This window comes from Cherax quadricarinatus, chromosome 13, assembly GCF_038502225.1.
Source record: "Cherax quadricarinatus isolate ZL_2023a chromosome 13, ASM3850222v1, whole genome shotgun sequence".
Taxonomy (NCBI): domain Eukaryota; kingdom Metazoa; phylum Arthropoda; class Malacostraca; order Decapoda; family Parastacidae; genus Cherax; species Cherax quadricarinatus.
The window spans coordinates 13,472,612-13,493,335 of record NC_091304.1 but is presented as its reverse complement, the minus strand read 5'-3'; the positions used below and the strand labels follow the sequence as shown (position 1 = coordinate 13,493,335).

Genomic DNA, 20,724 nt, shown 5'->3' with positions numbered 1-20,724 from the left:
ATTCAGTCACTGACTCACTGTATGATTGACTCAATCACTGACTCACTGTATGGTTGACTCAGTCACTGACTCACTGTATGGTTGATTCAATCACTGACTCACTGTATGGTTGTTGCAACCCCTGAATGGGTTGCAGTATGGTTGACTCAGTCACTGACTCACTGTATGATTGACTCAATCACTGACTCACTGTATGGTTGACTCAGTCACTGACTCACTGTATGATTGACTCAATCACTGACTCACTGTATGGTTGACTCAGTCACTGACTCACTGTATGATTGACTCAATCACTGACTCACTGTATGGTTGTTGCAACCCCTGAATGGGTTGCAATATATATAATGTATATTATGATTATGAATATAATGTATATATATATAATTATTACCTTTTCATATAATTTTATACTGCTTATATTTGCGATAATAGCTAAATCGTAAATGTATTGCTTTATATTATTATTTGACTGTTATGTTGTTAGGTAGGATGTAACATATTATGTGCTCAGTTCAAGTCTTGACTGTCTAACTACTGCAATTATCGCTTGTGGCTCGTTAGACTGCCGGCTTCTGAGCTGCAGTTGTCCACGGAGCTATCACGTGATCGAGGGGGGTGTCCTCACCTCGCCTGAAGTATTCAGTCTGGTCTAGACTCTCTTGGTGGTTGGACAGATTGTCTGTCTCATTATTCTTGTTAGTTCTGTAGAACTCTGTTCACAGAACATTGTATAGACTTAGTGATTTTCGACGTTGTACTGAGGTTGTGTCTCTCATAGACACTCTGAGTAACTCAGGTCCTGAGCTGTAGCTTTTCACCTAACTTGTACTGATTTCTGTGTATTATCACAGTCGGGGATTTTCTTATGCTGAACTTAGATTCAGTAGTATGGGAGTTTTGTGACTTGTGGAGGATCTGCTGATGGTCCCTACTTAGTGTCGTTATATTATCTCCTTGTTCCTGATTGTGTCGCAGTTGCTTGTTATATTGTTCGGCTTATCAGTCGTTTTATTGTTCAAGCAGACTGTTCTGATTGCCAGTTGGTTAAGAACTTAGTTTATTTGAGGACTTTGTCAGTCACTTGTTTAAGTCTAGTCGAGTCGTGAGACAACGAACTACTTAGAGCACTTACACTCATACACAAACTTACTTGTACATATTTGTAATATCTTATTAAATGTTAATGTACCAGACGGTACTTAAGAATTATAAATGTGATATGTGCTTTCAGCACAATAATATTGTACTCGAGAGATGTGATATTATTTGGATTACTGTGATTAATTTAATTTAATTTAATTTGATAATATACCTCTAGACTTAATAAATTTATTAAATTTTAATTTCTCTAGTTAGTAGCCTACCAGTTGTAATCCTGAAGCACTATTGAATCATACTGAATTCTAATGGATAATTGGACCAGGATACTGACTATTTGTTACGAAAACCCAGTAACAGGCTGGATGCTAGAAGGGCAGTCCTTTCTAGTATTACCTGGAGATCTCTAAGCTTTTAGAATCGCGTTTTCTGTAACAATGGTTGATTCAGTCACTGACTCACTGTATGGTTGATTCAATCACTGACTCACTGTATGGTTGATTCAATCACTGACTCACTGTATGGTTGATTCAATCACTGACTCACTGTATGGTTGATTCAATCACTGACTCACTGTATGGTTGATTCAATCATTGACTCACTGTATGGTTGATTCAATCACTGACTCACTGTATGGTTGATTCAATCACTGACTCACTGTATGGTTGATTCAATCATTGACTCACTGTATGGTTGATTCAATCACTGACTCACTGTATGGTTGATTCAGTCACTGACTCACTATATGGTTGATTCAGTCACTGACTCACTGTATGGTTGATTCAGTCACTGACTCACTGCATGGTTGATTCAGTCACTGACTCACCGTATGGTTGACTCAGTCACTGACTCACTGTATGGTTGATTCAGTCACTGACTCACTGTATGGTTGATTCAGTCACTGACTCACTGCATGGTTGACTCAGTCACTGACTCACTGTATGGTTGACTCAGTCACTGACCGTATGGTTGACTCAGTCTCTGACTCACCGTATGGTTGATTCAGTCACTGACTCACCGTATGGTTGACTCAGCCACTGACTCACCGTATGGTTGACTCAGCCACTGACTCACCGTATGGTTGACTCAGTCACTGACTCAACGTATGGTTGATTCAGTCACTGACTCACCGTATGGTTGACTCAGTCACTGACTCACCGTATGGTTGACTCAGTCACTGACTCACTGTATGGTTGACTCAGTCTCTGACTCACCGTATGGTTGATTCAGTCACTGACTCACCGTATGGTTGACTCAGCCACTGACTCACCGTATGGTTGACTCAGCCACTGACTCACCGTATGGTTGACTCAGTCACTGACTCACTGTATGGTTGATTCAGTCATTGACTCACCGTATGGATGACTCAGTTACTGACTCACTGTATGGTTGACACAGTCACTGACTCACTGTATGGTTGACACAGTCACTGACTCACTGTATGGTTGATTCAGTCACTGACTCACTGTATGGTTGACTCACTGACTCACTGTATGGTTGATTCAGTTACTGACTCACTGTATGGTTGACTCAGCCACTGCCTCACTTTATGGTTGACTCAGTCACTGACTGCATGGTTCAGTCACTGACTCACTGTATGGTTGACTCAATCACTGACTGCATGGTTCAGTCACTGGCTCACTGTATGGTTGACTCAATCACTGACTGCATGGTTCAGTCACTGACTCACTGTATGGTTGACTCAATCACTGACTGCATGGTTCAGTCACTGACTCACTGTATGGTTGACTCAATCACTGACTGCATGGTTCAGTCACTGACTCCCTATATTGTTGACTCAGTCACTGACTCACCGTATGGTTGATTCAGTCATTGACTCTTTGTATGGTTGACTCAGTCGCTGACTCACTGTATGGTTGACTCAGTCACTGACTCACCGTATGGTTGACTCACTGTATTGACTCAATGTATGGTTGACTTACTGAATCGTTGACTCACTGACTTACTGTATGGTTGACTCATTTACTCACTGTCTGGTTGACTCACTGTATGGTTGAGTCACTGACTCACTGTATGGTTGACTCACTGACTTTATGGTTAACTCACTGACTTACTCTATGGCTGACCCACTGTCCTTACTCTATGGTTGACTCACTAACTTACTCTATGGTTGACTCACTAATTTACGCTGTGCTTGACTCACTGCTTGGCTGACTCACTGATTTACTCTATGGTTGACTCACTGAATCACTGTATGTTTGACTCACTATATAGTTGACTCACTGTATGGTTGACTCACTATATGGTTGACTCACTATATGGTTGACTCACCATATAGTTGACCCACTATATGGTTGACTCACTATATGGTTGACTCACTATATAGTTGACTCACTATATAGTTGACTCACTATATAGTTGACTCACTATATAGTTGACTCACTATATAGTTGACTCACTATATAGTTGACTCATTATATGGTTGACTCACTCTATGGTTAGCTCACTATATGGTTGACTCACTATATAGTTGACTCACTATATGGTTGACTCACTATATGGTTGACTCACCTATTGTCACCTGAGAAGTGAACACTATTCACTTTATTCAAGTGTCCTTTGCACATTCTCTTGCAAGTTGCTCTGATCTTAGGCACCTCAGCTACGCCCGAGCATCCGTCAGCCAGCGTCTTGTCTGCTTTGCTCTTTTGGTCCTCCTGTTGGGCGAAACGTGGGTTTTAGGGCGAGATGTGGGGTGTCAGGGCGAGACGTGTATTTCTAAACACTACAGATACTACTAACAGATGATGTCGATTTCTAGATAACTTAGCGCCACTTCTAGTACACTAAATCAACGTCGTCACCTCTAGAGTACCAAGGTGCTGTGTGATCCTTACAGGTTTAGCGCTTCCAGAGCGCTAAACTTGTAAACAGAAAACTTTGGGAGGCCCAGTAGCTGTGACTCAACACTGCCAAGAGGCCCAGCAGCTGTAGGTCAACACCGTTTATATATATATATATATATATATATATATATATATATATATATATATATATATATATATATATATATATGCATATATATATATATGTCGTGCCGAATATGTAAAACTGGTCAATTAGCAAGAACTCATTTAAAATTAAGTCCTTTCTAAAATTTTCTCTTATACGTTTAAAGATATATTTTTTTCATTAATGTTGATGTAAAAATTTATAATTTTGCACCAAAAGGAGCTTAGAAAACTTACCTAACCTTATTATAACAAGCGCAATTTATTTTAGCCTAACCCAACTAAATATATTTTAAATTTGTTTACAGTAATTTAATACTAAACAAACACAGTGAAATATATTTATATATATATATATATATATATATATATATATATATATATATATATATATATATATATATATATATATATATATATATAGAATTCCAAGCGCTTTCGTTACTTCTCACATTATCAAGGAACTATAAAAACAAAGAGTTAACAGGGAAGCCTATGAGAACAAGACTACACCTCACTGCCACCCAACAACACCTGACTTTTTATGATTATAAATAAAATAACTAATGATCTAAAATACCCAATAAACTTAACTGATTAATCGTTTAAAATTGCTAAAAATACTTTTTTGCTTTTGCAGTTCAAAAAGGGACAACCAACCTTATTCAACTAAAAATATATTGGTTCTCCCTCACCATAAAAAAATAATTTATATGTCTTCTCTACTTAAGAATTTTAATAAATTTGGTGGTTAACGCTCTGGCTTCACACGGTGAGGGTCCGGGTTCGATTCCCAGCCAGAGTAGAAACATTGGACGTGTTTCTTTCCACCTGTTGTCTATGTTCCCCATCAGTAAACTGGGTACCTGGGTGTTAGTCGACTGGTGTGGGTCGCATCCTGGGACACTGACCTAAGGAGGCCTGGTCACAGACCGGGCCGCGGGGGCGTTGACCCCCGGAACTCTCTCCAGATAAACTCCAGATAAAAAATTAACCCAGAAATACTGACGGTTGTGAGGCGAGACACATATGTGACAGGTTACATATGTGTCTAGCTGGTATCCAAGGTAATGATTTACACATACGTTAAACCACATACCTACTAGGGTAGGGTAGGTGCCTGAGTCCGAGCCTTTAGCTCATAAGACTGTCATTCCCATTTGCTCCCTTGGGGCGGGGATGGCGGACCAGAGAGGCCTAGCTTGTGGCTAGGCCTGGGGACAGTTGGTCCCAAAGATGAGGAGGTACTTGTGCCTCCTCCCATGGGAGACTTAGGTCTCAGACACTCCCTAAAGAGGGAGCCAAGGCCGGGCCACCACATGGAAAAGGCCCGGGCCGGGAGAATACCGGCTAATCTTTAATAATAATAATAATAATAATAATAATAATGTACTTAAGTGTACCTAACCTTGAATAAACCTGCAATACGTCTTTTTTGTCCCGTGACTCTGTGTTACTGAAATGTTGAGACGTGTTGATGTCTGCGCGATAATGGCGGAATAAATCTCCGCGCTCGTTTAATCTTTCTCGACGGATTTTTTTTTTTTTTTGGGGGGGGGGAGGTTGTTATTGGGGGGGGATGTGGTTAAATTTGTTAATTTTATTAAATTGTGCTATATTTTTTTCTGTTTCCGCGGAATAGCATGGGAATGCCTCCTCTGATCGGCTTCAAATTCACAGAACTAGTGACGTCTACAGCTACACTCATCTGCATTACCCTGGTCTCTGGAGGATGTTGATCTCTAGCTCCTGTGTGATACGAAGGATACCTCTCTGAGGTTATGTATTACAACGGATACCTCCCTGAGGTCATGTAACGCGAGGGATACCTCTCTGAGGTTATGTAACATGAAGGATACGTCTCTGAGGTTATGTAACACGAGGGATACCTCCCTGTGGTTATGTAACGCGAGGGATACCTGTCTGAGGTTAACATGAAGGATACGTCTCTAAGGTTATGTAGCACGAAGGATGCTTCGCTGAGGTTATTTAACACGAGGGATACCTATCTGAAGTTATGTAACACGAGGGATACCTATCTGAAGTTGTGTAACACGAGGGATACCTATCTGAAGTTATGTAACACGAGGGATACCTGTCTGGTAACACACAGTCATGAAGCACTTCTAGTTAGTGTTGATGTTCGCGCCGTCATGGGAAGGTGTGCGAGGTTCTTGTCAACACTGTGATAGTATCCAGAAATACTGACTACAAGTGTATTTTGGAGTACTCACCTATTTGTGGTTGCAGGGGTCGAGTCTTAGCTCCTGGCCCCGCCTCTTCACCGGTTGCTACTGGGCCCTCTCTCTCCCCGCTCCATGAGCTTTATCAAAACTGTGTATGGTTCCTGCCTCCACTACGTCATTTTCTAGGCTATTCCACTGCCTTACAACTCTATGACTGAAGAAATACTTCCTAATATCTCTCTGACTCATTTGTGTCTTCAACTTCCAATTGTGGCCTCTTGTTTCTGTGTCCCCTCCCTGGAACATCCTGTCTTTGTCCACCTTGTCTATTCCACGCAGTATTTTATATGTCGTTATCATGTCTCCCCTGACCCTCCTGTCCTCCAGTGTCGTCAGGCCGATTTCCCTTAATCTTTCTTCATAGGACATTCCCCTTAGCTCTGGAACTAACCTTGTGGCAAACCTTTGTACTTTCTCTAGTTTCTTGACGTGCTTTATCAAGTGCGGGTTCCAAACAGGTGCTGCATACTCCAGTATGGGCCTGACATACACGGTGTACAGTGTCTTGAACGATTCCTTACTAAGGTGTCGGAATGCTGTTCTCAGGTTTGCCAGGCGCCCATATGCTGCAGCAGTTATCTGATTGATGTGTGCTTCCGGAGACATGCTCGGTGTTATACTCACCCCAAGATCTTTCTCCTTGAGTGAGGTTTGCAGTCTTTGGCCACCTAGCCTATACTCTGTCTGTGGTCTTCTGTGCCCTTCCCCTATCTTCATGACTTTGCATTTGGCAGGATTAAATTCGAGAAGCCATTTGCTGGACCAGGTGTCCAGTCTGTCCAGGTCTCTTTGAAGTCCTGCCTGGTCCTCATCAGATTTAATTCTCCTCATTAACTTCACATCATCTGCAAACAGGGACACTTCTGAGTCTAACCCTTCCATCATGTCGTTCACATATACCAAAAATAGCACTGGTCCTAGGACCGACCCCTGTGGGACCCCGCTCGTCACAGGTGCCCACTGTGATACATCATTACGTACCATGACTCGTTGTTGCCTCCCTGTCAGGTATTCTCTGATCCATTGCAGTGCCCTTCCTGTTATATGCGCCTGATGCTCTAGCTTCTGCACTAATCTCTTGTGAGGAACTGTGTCAAAGGCCTTCTTGCAGTCCAAGAAGATGCAATCAACCCACCCCTCTCTCTCGTGTCTTACTTCTGTTATTTTATCATAAAACTCCAGAAGGTTTGTGACACAGGATTTGCCTTCCGTGAATCCGTGCTGGTTGGCATTTATACTCTTGTTCAGTTCCAGGTGCTCCACCACTCTCCTCCTGATAATCTTCTCCATAATTTTGCGTACTATACACGTCAATGACACAGGTCTATAGTTTAGTGCCTCTTTTCTGTCTCCTTTTTTAAAAATGGGAACTACATTTGCCGTCTTCCATACCTCAGGTAGTTGCCCAGTTTCCAGGGACGTGTTGAAGATTGTGGTAAGTGGCACCCACAACATATCTGCTCCCTCTCTAAGGACCCACGGGGAGATGTTGTCCGGTCCCATTGCCTTTGAGGTATCGATGTCCCTTAGCAGCTTCTTCACCTCCTCCTCATCTGTATGTATGTCGTCCAACACTTGTTGGTGTATTCCTTGCTGGTGTCCCCATCTGGTCTGTCCCCCCAGAGTCCTTCCTGTCTCTACTGTAAATACTTCCTTAAATCTCGTGTTGAGCTCCTCACATACCTCTTGATCGTTTCTTGTGAGTTCTCCACCTTCTTTCCTCAGCCTTATCACCTGGTCCTTGACTGTTGTCTTCCTCCTAATGTGGCTATACAGCAGTTTCGGGTCAGATTTGACTTTCGATGCTATGTCGTTTTCATACTGTCGCTGGGCCTCCCTCCTTATCTATGCATACTCGTTTCTGGCTCTTCTACTAATCTCCTTGTTTTCCTGGGTCCTATGCCTCCTGTACCTTTTCCATTCTCTGTTGCACTTAGTTTTTACCTCCCTACACCTTCGGGTAAACCAAGGACTCGTTTTGGTCTTCCTATTATTTCTGTTTCCCTTGGGAACAAAACTTTCCTCTGCCTCCTTGCACTTTGTTGCCACATATTCCATCATCTCGTTTACTGATTTTCCAACCATTTCTCTGTCCCACTGAACCTCCTGCAGGAAGTTTCTCATACCTGTGTAGTCCCCCCTTTTATAGTTTGGCCTGTCCCCTTCAGTTCCTGTTACCTTCTCCACTTGTAACTCTACTATATAATCAAAACTCAGAACCACGTGATCGCTAGCTCCAAGGGGCCTCTCGTAAGTGATGTCTTCAATGTCTGAACTGCTCAGGGTGAACACAAGATCCAGTCTTGCTGGCTCATCCTCCCCTCTCTCCCTGGTTGTGTCCCTGACATGTTGATGCATGAGGTTTTCAAGTACCACATCCATCATCTTGGCTCTCCATGTTTCGGGACCCCCATGTGGCTCCAGGTTTTCCCAGTCGATCTCCCTGTGGTTGAAATCGCCCATTACCAGTAACTTTGCTCTGCTCGAGTGAGCTCTTCTTGCCACCTCAGCCAGTGTGTCCACCATCACCCTGTTGTTTTCTTCGTACTCCTCTCTTGGCCTCCTGCAGTTCTGTGGTGGGTTATACATCACTCCAATGACTACTTTATGTTCTCCGGACTGAATTGTACCTACAATGTAGTCTCTTTCTTCAATCATGTCCATGCCTTCCATTTCCTCAAATCCCCATCGGTGTTTTATGAGCAGTGCAACCCCTCCTCCCCCTCTACTCCTTCTATCTTTCCTCAGGATCTGATATCCCGTTGGGAAGATTGTGTCTGTTATTGTCTCAGCGAGTTTTGTTTCTGTGACTGCTATGATGTCTGGGGATTTTTCACTGATTCTTTCGTTCCACTCCTCATGTTTATTCATTATTCCATCCGCGTTTGTGTACCAAACTTTCAGTTTCTTTTCTATCATTGTGGTCATGCAAGAATATTGGGGTTGGGGGAGCGAGAGCCTTGGTGGGGGCCTATATGGGGCTGTGGTGTTGGTGGGGTTTGTGATGATGGGGGTGGGGTCAGAATGCCCATAAGGAACAGCTGTTGGGGTGAGGTTTTTGATATGGGGGTTGGTGGCAGAGGGAACAGTGAGTGGGTTGTAGTATAGGTTGCTCAGTTGCGTTGGGAATGTCGCGGTTGGAGTCTTTTGGTGGGAGGTTCTGTGGGGTGTGTTTTCCCTTCCTACTGTGTCTGGGTCCTGCTCATTTTCGTCATTGCCTCTCGTTCCTCCTTGCGTCTCTGTACCCTCTCTTTCAGTGTAGTCCTTTCTTCTTGTGTTCTGTCGCGGTCGAGGTATACTCTCTGGTACCCCTGTTTGTCCCTCAGTCTTGCTTTCTCTTGCAGAATCCTGGTTCGAACTGATTCTTCCTTGAAAGTGTGGAGTGTGTGTGTGTGTGTGTGTGTGTGTGTGTGTGTGTGTGTGTGTGTGTGTGTGTGTGTAACTACGTTAGAGTCTATAGGTCACGGACGAAGCGGAGGGAGGGTAGACCGGAAGAGGGAAGGGGTGGAGGAGGAGACGGGAAGGAAGGGGGAGGGGTGAGGCGGTGGGAGGGGGAAGGGCCGATAATGCTATTTGTAAGTTAAATGGCTCTACCTGCCCTGAGTCTACCTGGAATCTACCTTGAGTCTACCTGAAATGTACCTTGAGTCTACATGGACTTACCAGGAGTCTACCTGGAATCTACCTTGAATCTACCCGGTGTCCGTTCCGGAGGTCACCAGGCCTCCTGGTTGCTGACCTGACCCATCACACCGTTAGTGCCCTCCACACATACACACATGTAAACCTAACCCCATATCAACCTAATCTCATGTAAACTTTATATATATATATATATATATATATATATATATATATATATATATATATATATATATATATATATATATATATATATATATATATATATATATATATATATATATATATATATATATATATGTGTGTGCACGTGTGTGTGTGTGTATACATATGATAAATGGTTTAAAAAACCGACAAGTTGAAGATTGAGACACTTATGCAACATATGAAAATCTTTATTGAGGAAACGTTTCGCCACACAGTGGCTTCATCAGTCCAATACACAGCAAAAAGGTGCGAGGACTGAGGAGGAGTTTGAGGTAATCAGTCCCTCAGCCTGGAGTCGATGTGTTCAGTCCATCAATCTTGTAGAATGTACAGCATAGGGCCGTAGCAGTGGCTTATATACTGTAGTGAGGTGAGGTGAAGCAGGAGGAGGTGAGGTCATAGTGGTACCATCCACTAGTCGAAGTTGGTCTTCGTCCGAAGGTTGGACAAGTGTTGAAGAAATCTTTGTAACAAGATCTCATGATGATGCAGTGTCTGACAGATGCGATAATATATATATATATATATATATATATATATATATATATATATATATATATATATATATATATATATATATATATATATATATATATATATATATATATATATATATATATATATATATTATATATATATATATATTTATATATATATATATATATATATATATATATATATATATATATATATATATATATATATATATATATATATATATATAGCGAGAGAGAGAGAGAGAGAAGGACGGAAGGGTATGATGAAGAGCAGGTGAAGGGCAGGTGAAGGGCAGGTGAAAGATAGGTGAAGGGCAGGATACAATTTCTGGTTCTCTCAACCATGAAGTCTACAACGACTTAAAGACCAAACTGGTTTAATCTGCAGTTGTTTTTTTACACAGGGTTTGCCAAGGTTAAGGATTCCAAGCTTTATTGACAAGCTATTTACAGGTTAAGGTTTCCTAACTTTATTGACAAGCTATTTACAGGTTAAGGATTCCTAACTTTATTGGCAAGTTAAGAGCTGTTACCTACATCAGCTCATTTGAAAGCATTTTTATTGTTATGAGACATACAAGTAGGGAACAGGATGAAGTTGGAGCCATCTGTGGGCCAGCATTTTCATTTGATCAACTGACTTTATCTCGTTGACATCATTATGCTGTACGAATGTGTTCCATACTCGAGTCATCCTGGGTATATATGATCTCAGATGTAGTGATGTTCTGGAGAAGGGTACAGCCAGAGTGAAGTTGCTGCTGGCTGCCCGTCTTGTGGCACAAAAGCCTGTTTCACGCTGTCCTCGAAGTGGATCCATACCTTTGATATACCTTATACCTTTGAAGAATTTCGAGAGTATATCTACTCTCTGAGCCCGGCCATGCGCCAGGCTTGTCTGGTGCTTGCCTGGTCAACCAGGCTGTTGCTGCTGGAGGCCCGCTGCCCCACATATCCATCACAGCTTGGTTGATTTGTGGTACTTTGGCAATAATGGCCTTTTCTCTCTCTCTCTCTCTCTCTCTCTCCTTCAAGGACTCTTCCCTCAGCGTGTTTTGGTCGTCAATAACGAGTGGGAAAAAGCGAGTCAGGTGGAATAAGATGAATCTGGATGATGGTGGTGACCACCAGTCATGGAAGTGAAGGAGATTGACTGAGGTTGAGGTTGACTGAGGTTGACTGAGGTTGACTGAGGCTGACTGAGGTTGACTGAGGTTGACTGAGGTTGACTGAGGTTGACTGAGGTTGATTGAGGTTGACTGAGGTTGACTGAGGTTGAGTGAGGTTGACTGAGGTTGACTGAGGTTGACTGAGGTTGATTGAGGTTGGCTGAGGTTGACTGAGAATGATTGAGGTTGACTGAGGTTGACTGAGGTTGATCGAGGTTGACTGAGGTTGACTGAGGTTGATCGAGGTTGACTGAGGTTGATTAAGGTTGAATGAGGTTGACTGAGGTTGACTGAAGTTGATCGAGGTTGACTGAGGTTGACTGAGGTTGATCGAGGTTGACTGAGGTTGACTGAGGTTGACTGAGGTTGATCGAGGTTGACTGAGGTTGACTGAGGTTGACTGAGGTTGACTGAGGTTGACTGAGGTTGACTGAGGTTGACTGAGGTTGATCGAGGTTGACTGAGGTTGACTGAGGTTGACTGAGGTTGGCTGAGGTTGACTGAGGTTGGCTGAGGTTGAGGTTGGCTGAGGTTGACTGAGGTTGACTGAGGTTGGCTGAGGTTGACTGAGGTTGGCTGAGGTTGACTGAGGTTGGCTGAGGTTGACTGAGGTTGACTGAGGTTGACTGAGGTTGACTGAGGTTGACTGAGGTTGACTGAGGTTGGCTGAGGTTGACTGAGGTTGACTGAGGTTGGCTGAGGTTGACTGAGGTTGGCTGAGGTTGACTGAGGTTGGCTGAGGTTGACTGAGGTTGACTGAGGTTAGATTTACATGAGCTGAACTTGACATCAATGTTCACTTCTAACATGAATTTGCATTTTCGTGAGTTAGGTTTACATGGGGTTAAATTTACATGAGGTTAGGTTTACACGAGGTTAGGTTTACATGGGGTTAAATTTACATGAGGTTAGGTTTACACGAGGTTAGGTTTACATGGGGTTAAATTTACATGAGGTTAGGTTTACACGAGGTTAGGTTTACAGGGGGTTAAATTTACATGAGGTTAGGTTTACACGAGGTTAGGTTTACATGGGGTTAGGTTTACATGGGGTTAGGTTTACATGGGGTTATGTTTACATGGGGTTAGGTTTACATGGGGTTAGGTTTACATGGGGTTAGGTTTACATGGGGTTAGGTTTACATGGGGTTAGGTTTACATGAGGTTAGGTTTACATGGGGTTAGGTTTACATGGGGTTAGGTTTACATGGGGTTAGGTTTACATGGGGTTAGGTTTACATGGGGTTAGGTTTACATGGGGTTAGGTTTACATGAGGTTAGGTTTACATGGGGTTAGGTTTACATGGGGTTAGGTTTACATGGGGTTAGGTTTACATGGGGTTAGGTTTACATGTGGTTAGGTTTACAAGGGGTTAGGTTTACATGGGGTTAGGTTTACATGGGGTTAGGTTTACATAGGGTTAGGTTTACATGGGGTTAGGTTTACAAGGGGTTAGGTTTACATGGGGTTAGGTTTACAAGGGGTTAGGTTTACATGGGGTTAGGTTTACATGGGGTTAGGTTTACATAGGGTTAGGTTTACATGGGGTTAGGTTTACATAGGGTTAGGTTTACATGGGGTTAGGTTTACAAGGGGTTAGGTTTGCATGGGGTTAGATTTACATGGGGTTAGGTTTACAAGGGGTTAGGTTTACATGAGGTTAGGTTTACATAGGGTTAGGTTTACATAGGGTTAGGTTTACATAGGGTTAGGTTTACATAAGGTTAGGTTTACATAGGGTTAGGTTTACATAGGGTTAGGTTTACATGGGGTTAGGTTTACATAGGGTTAGGTTTACATAAGGTTAGGTTTACATAGGGTTAGGTTTACATAGGGCTAGGTTTACATAGGGTTAGGTTTACATGAGGTTAGGTTTACATAGGGTTAGGTTTACATAGGGTTAGGTTTACATAGGGTTAGGTTTACATGAGGTTAGGTTTACATAGGGTTAGGTTTACATAGGGTTAGGTTTACATAGGGTTAGGTTTACATAGGGTTAGGTTTACATAAGGTTAGGTTTACATAGGGTTAGGTTTACATAGGGCTAGGTTTACATAGGGTTAGGTTTACATGAGGTTAGGTTTACATAGGGTTAGGTTTACATAGGGTTAGGTTTACATAGGGTTAGGTTTACATAGGGTTAGGTTTACATAAGGTTAGGTTTACATAAGGTTAGGTTTACATAAGGTTAGGTTTACATAGGGTTAGGTTTACATAGGGTTAGGTTTACATGAGGTTAGGTTTACATAGGGTTAGGTTTACATAGGGTTAGGTTTACATAAGGTTAGGTTTACATAGGGTTAGGTTTACATAGGGTTAGGTTTACATAAGGTTAAGTTTACATAGGGTTAGGTTTACAAGGGGTTACGTTTACAAGGGGTTAGGTTTACAAGGGGTTAGGTTTACATGAAGTTAGGTTTACATGGGTTAGGTTTACATGAGGTTAGGTTTACATGAAGTTAGGGTTACATGGGGTTAGGGTTACACAGGATTAAGTTTACATGAAGTTATGTTTAGATGAGGTTAGGTTTACAGGAAGTTATGTTTAGATGAGGTTAGGTTTACATGAAGTTAGGGTTACATGGGGTTAGGGTTACAGGAAGTTAGGTTTAGATGAGGTTAGGTTTACAAGGGGTTAGGTTTACACGAAGTTAGGTTTACCACTGCACTCTGTCAGCCTCTCCAGGTATCCTCTCCCTCTCCTCCCTTTAACAGCACGGTACCCCTGTACACAGCTTGACGGCTGTGTAGAGCCGATCAGCTGTACGGACTTGACCAAGGAACTGTTTGTCCACAGTTCCTTGGTCACGTTCGTCCACAGTCCATGGTCACGTTCGTGCAACACCGAAAGCCGTGGTTACTTTCTCCAGTGCCTTGCCTGAACGATCACAATCATTCTCCTTTGTTATTATTGCAAAGTGAGACGGGACGTGAGCCGCAGCAATCACCGATGATATGTTACTCTGATTAATTACAATCTACTTGATATTTCACGGTGATTGCGATGAATTACAGTGTGCGATGAATACTTTGCCTTGAAGAATTCCACCAGCATCTCCCAACATCCCCTCCAAATGCCTCCTTGATCCCTCCCAGCATCCGTGCTACACCTCCCAATATCTTGCCCACATCCAGTTTTGGAGTCTACACCTGAGCTTGCCTATCACCGATTTCCGGAGGCAGTGGACAACATCACCGGTTTTCCGCTGGGAGGACGGTGGCCGTTCATTGTAAGTACCTGGTCCCGGGTTCACCAGCCTGGTCCAGGGTTCACCAGTCGGGTCTTGGGTTCACCAGTCTGGTCCCGGGTTCACCTGTCTGGTCCAGGGTTCACCAGCCTGGTCCCGGGTTCACCAGCCTGGTCCTGAGTTCACCAGCTTGGCCCTGTGTTCACCAGCCTGGTCGCAGGTTCACCAGCCTGGTCCCGGGTTCACCAGCCTGGTCCCGGGTTCGCCAGTCTGGTCCCGGGTTCACCAGTCTTGTTCCGGGTTCGCCAGTTTGGCCCCGGGTTCACCAGCCTGGTCCCAGGCTCGCCAGTTTGATCCCGGGTTCGCCAGTCTGGTCCCGGGTTCGCCAGTCTGGTCTCCTCGTGCTGTTCCAAGTTGCGGTCACTGTCTCGGAACAACAGGTGGTTTTTTTTGGAATTGGTCTTTGATCGGGGTCTAACGTGAAATATCTCTCGTATACAGTGCTTGGTCTGTGGGCGCTAGACCTTCTTCAATTCTCTAAACTGATTTATGACGCTGAGCTTGACTCTATGATTATTACTAATTCTATGCCATCACTAAAGCTCTTGACTCGCATAATGACTCTAACAACATCCTCACTGGAGAAACCATACCACGGGCGGGGTTAGGACCCGCGATCGGAGAGTCTCAGAACTCCAGACAGACGCGTTAGCTTTGAGATTCTCTGATCGCGGGTTCTAACCCCGTCCGTGGTATGGTTTGTTTGCAATCGTGTCATTACGATTTCGTGAGTCATCTCACTGGAGAGGCCAGGTATAGATGCTCAAAAATATTTGAAAAGGGAATTAATGTACAATCATTATGGAAGGAGAATGTAGAATATAAGTTTGGTGGATCTGTATCTAGCATTAGGAATAATATTAGGAGAGCAGTGAATAATGAAAGTGAATGTTATAGGAATGCAAGAGACTTATAATCCTCTATAATAATCCTTTATAATAACATGAGTAGACCTATAACTCTCTGTAATAACATGAACGTAGACTCTCGTGTTGTGACTGGTGGTGTACAAGTGACATGCAGCCTTAATGACTCTCGTGTTGTGACTGGTGGTGTACAAGTAACATGTAGCCTTAATGACTCTCGTGTTGTGACTGGTGGTGTACAAGTGACATGTAGCCTTAATGACTCGTGTTGTGACTGGTGGTGTACAAGAGACATGCAGCCTTAATGACTCTCGTGTAGTGACTGGTGGTGTACAAGTAACATGTACCCTTAATGACTCTCGTGTTGTGACTGGTGGTGTACAAGTGGCATGCAGCCTTAATGACTCTCGTGTAATGACTGGTGGTGTACAAGTGGCATGCAGCCTTAATGACTCTCGTGTTGTGACTGGTGGTGTACAAGTAACATGTAGCCTTAATGACTATCGTGTAGTGACTGGTGGTGTACAAGTAACATGCAGCCTTAATGACTCTCGTGTTGTGACTGGTGGTGTACAAGTGACATGCAGCCTTAATGATTATCGTGTTGTGACTGGTGGTGTACAAGTAACATGTAGCCTTAATGACTCTCGTGTAGTGACTGGTGGTGTACAAGTGGCATGCAGCCTTAATGACTATCGTGTAATGACTGGTGGTGTACAAGTGGCATGCAGCCTTAATGACTCTCGTGTTGTGACTGGTGGTGTACAAGTAACATGTAGCCTTAATGACTCTCGTGTTGTGACTGGTGGTGTACAAGTGACATGCAGCCTTAATGACTCTCGTGTTGTGACTGGTGGTGTACAAGTAACATGTAGCCTTAATGACTCTCGTGTAGTGACTGGTGGTGTACAAGTGACATGCAGCCTTAATGACTCTCGTGTTGTGACTGGTGGTGTACAAGTAACATGTAGCCTTAATGACTCTCGTGTTGTGACTGGTGGTGTACAAGTGACATGCAGCCTTAATGACTATCGTGTTGTGACTGGTGGTGTACAAGTAACATGTAGCCTTAATGACTCTCGTGTAGTGACTGGTGGTGTACAAGTGGCATGCAGCCTTAATGACTCTCGTGTTGTGACTGGTGGTGTACAAGTGACATGCAGCCTTAATGACTCTCGTGTAATGACTGGTGGTGTACAAGTGGCATGCAGCCTTAATGACTCTCGTGTAGTGACTGGTGGTGTACAAGTGACATGCAGCCTTAATGACTCTCGTGTAATGACTGGTGGTGTACAAGTGACATGCAGCCTTAATGACTCTCGTGTTGTGACTGGTGGTGTACAGGTGACATATAGCCTTAATGACTCTCGTGTAGTGACTGGTGGTGTACAAGTGGCATGCAGCCTTAATGACTCTCGTGTAGTGACTGGTGGTGTACAAGTGACATGCAGCCTTAATGACTCTCGTGTAATGACTGGTGGTGTACAAGTGACATGCAGCCTTAATGACTCTCGTGTTGTGACTGGTGGTGTACAGGTGACATGTAGCCTTAATGACTCTCGTGTAGTGACTGGTGGTGTACAGGTGACATGCAGCCTTAATGACTCTCGTGTTGTGACTGGTGGTGTACAAGTGACATGCAGCCTTAATGACTCTCGTGTAGTGACTGGTGGTGTACAAGTGGCATGCAGCCTTAATGACTCTCGTGTAGTGACTGATGGTGTACAAGTGACATGCAGCCTTAATGACTCTCGTGTAGTGACTGGTGGTGTACAGGTGACATGCAGCCTTAATGACTCTCGTGTAGTGACTGATGGTGTACAAGTGACATGCAGCCTTAATGACTCTCGTGTAGTGACTGGTGGTGTACAAGTGGCATGCAGCCTTAATGACTCTCGTGTAGTGACTGGTGGTGTACAAGTGACATGCAGCCTTAATGACTCTCGTGTAGTGACTGATGGTGTACAAGTGTCATGCAGCCTTAATGACTCTCGTGTAGTGACTGGTGGTGTACAAGTGGCATGCAGCCTTAATGACTCTCGTGTAATGACTGGTGGTGTACAAGTGGCATGCAGCCTTAATGACTCTCGTGTAATGACTGGTGGTGTACAAGTGGCATGCAGCCTTAATGACTCTCGTGTTGTGACTGGTGGTGTACAAGTAACATGTAGCCTTAATGACTCTCGTGTAGTGACTGGTGGTGTACAAGTAACATGCAGCCTTAATGACTCTCGTGTTGTGACTGGTGGTGTACAAGTGACATGCAGCCTTAATGACTATCGTGTTGTGACTGGTGGTGTACAAGTAACATGTAGCCTTAATGACTCTCGTGTAGTGACTGGTGGTGTACAAGTGGCATGCAGCCTTAATGACTCTCGTGTAATGACTGGTGGTGTACAAGTGGCATGCAGCCTTAATGACTCTCGTGTTGTGACTGGTGGTGTACAAGTAACATGTAGCCTTAATGACTCTCGTGTAGTGACTGGTGGTGTACAAGTAACATGCAGCCTTAATGACTCTCGTGTTGTGACTGGTGGTGTACAAGTGACATGCAGCCTTAATGATTATCGTGTTGTGACTGGTGGTGTACAAGTAACATGTAGCCTTAATGACTCTCGTGTAGTGACTGGTGGTGTACAAGTGGCATGCAGCCTTAATGACTCTCGTGTAATGACTGGTGGTGTACAAGTGGCATGCAGCCTTAATGACTCTCGTGTTGTGACTGGTGGTGTACAAGTAACATGTAGGCCTTAATGACTCTCGTGTTGTGACTGGTGGTGTACAAGTGACATGCAGCCTTAATGACTCTCGTGTTGTGACTGGTGGTGTACAAGTAACATGTAGCCTTAATGACTCTCGTGTAGTGACTGGTGGTGTACAAGTGACATGCAGCCTTAATGACTCTCGTGTTGTGACTGGTGGTGTACAAGTGACATGCAGCCTTAATGACTATCGTGTTGTGACTGGTGGTGTACAAGTAACATGTAGCCTTAATGACTCTCGTGTAGTGACTGGTGGTGTACAAGTGGCATGCAGCCTTAATGACTCTCGTGTTGTGACTGGTGGTGTACAAGTGACATGCAGCCTTAATGACTCTCGTGTAATGACTGGTGGTGTACAAGTGGCATGCAGCCTTAATGACTCTCGTGTAGTGACTGGTGGTGTACAAGTGACATGCAGCCTTAATGACTCTCGTGTAATGACTGGTGGTGTACAAGTGACATGCAGCCTTAATGACTCTCGTGTTGTGACTGGTGGTGTACAGGTGACATATAGCCTTAATGACTCTCGTGTAGTGACTGGTGGTGTACAAGTGGCATGCAGCCTTAATGACTCTCGTGTAGTGACTGGTGGTGTACAAGTGACATGCAGCCTTAATGACTCTCGTGTAATGACTGGTGGTGTACAAGTGACCTGCAGCCTTAATGACTCTCGTGTTGTGACTGGTGGTGTACAGGTGACATGTAGCCTTAATGACTCTCGTGTAGTGACTGGTGGTGTACAGGTGACATGCAGCCTTAATGACTCTCGTGTTGTGACTGGTGGTGTACAAGTGACATGCAGCCTTAATGACTCTCGTGTAGTGACTGGTGGTGTACAAGTGGCATGCAGCCTTAATGACTCTCGTGTAGTGACTGATGGTGTACAAGTGACATGCAGCCTTAATGACTCTCGTGTAGTGACTGGTGGTGTACAGGTGACATGCAGCCTTAATGACTCTCGTGTAGTGACTGATGGTGTACAAGTGACATGCAGCCTTAATGACTCTCGTGTAGTGACTGGTGGTGTACAAGTGGCATGCAGCCTTAATGACTCTCGTGTAGTGACTGGTGGTGTACAAGTGACATGCAGCCTTAATGACTCTCGTGTAGTGACTGATGGTGTACAAGTGTCATGCAGCCTTAATGACTCTCGTGTAGTGACTGGTGGTGTACAAGTGGCATGCAGCCTTAATGACTCTCGTGTAATGACTGGTGGTGTACAAGTGGCATGCAGCCTTAATGACTCTCGTGTAATGACTGGTGGTGTACAAGTGGCATGCAGCCTTAATGACTCTCGTGTTGTGACTGGTGGTGTACAAGTAACATGTAGCCTTAATGACTCTCGTGTAGTGACTGGTGGTGTACAAGTAACATGCAGCCTTAATGACTCTCGTGTTGTGACTGGTGGTGTACAAGTGACATGCAGCCTTAATGACTATCGTGTTGTGACTGGTGGTGTACAAGTAACATGTAGCCTTAATGACTCTCGTGTAGTGACTGGTGGTGTACAAGTGGCATGCAGCCTTAATGACTCTCGTGTAATGACTGGTGGTGTACAAGTGGCATGCAGCCTTAATGACTCTCGTGTTGTGACTGGTGGTGTACAAGTAACATGTAGCCTTAATGACTCTCGTGTAGTGACTGGTGGTGTACAAGTGGCATGCAGCCTTAATGACTCTCGTGTTGTGACTGGTGGTGTACAAGTGACATGCAGCCTTAATGACTCTCGTGTAATGACTGGTGGTGTACAAGTGGCATGCAGCCTTAATGACTCTCGTGTAGTGACTGGTGGTGTACAAGTGACATGCAGCCTTAATGACTCTCGTGTAATGACTGGTGGTGTACAAGTGACATGCAGCCTTAATGACTCGTGTTGTGACTGGTGGTGTACAGGTGACATGTAGCCTTAATGACTCTCGTGTAGTGACTGGTGGTGTACAAGTGGCATGCAGCCTTAATGACTCTCGTGTAGTGACTGGTGGTGTACAAGTGACATGCAGCCTTAATGACTCTCGTG

The 20,724-nt window shown here is 43.9% G+C and overlaps 1 protein-coding gene across 1 annotated transcript in view; it reads right to left on the bottom strand.

Annotated features, from left to right (window-relative positions):
• LOC128688627 (guanine nucleotide-binding protein subunit beta-2-like) overlaps window positions 1–20,724 on the bottom strand; it is a 123,739-nt gene that overhangs the window by 57,222 nt on the left and 45,793 nt on the right. Inside the window, exon 3 of the mRNA XM_070084529.1 lies at window positions 3,631–3,776. Within this exon, the coding sequence (XP_069940630.1) occupies window positions 3,631–3,776 (146 nt within the window). The remainder of the gene's footprint in view (window positions 1–3,630; window positions 3,777–20,724) is intronic.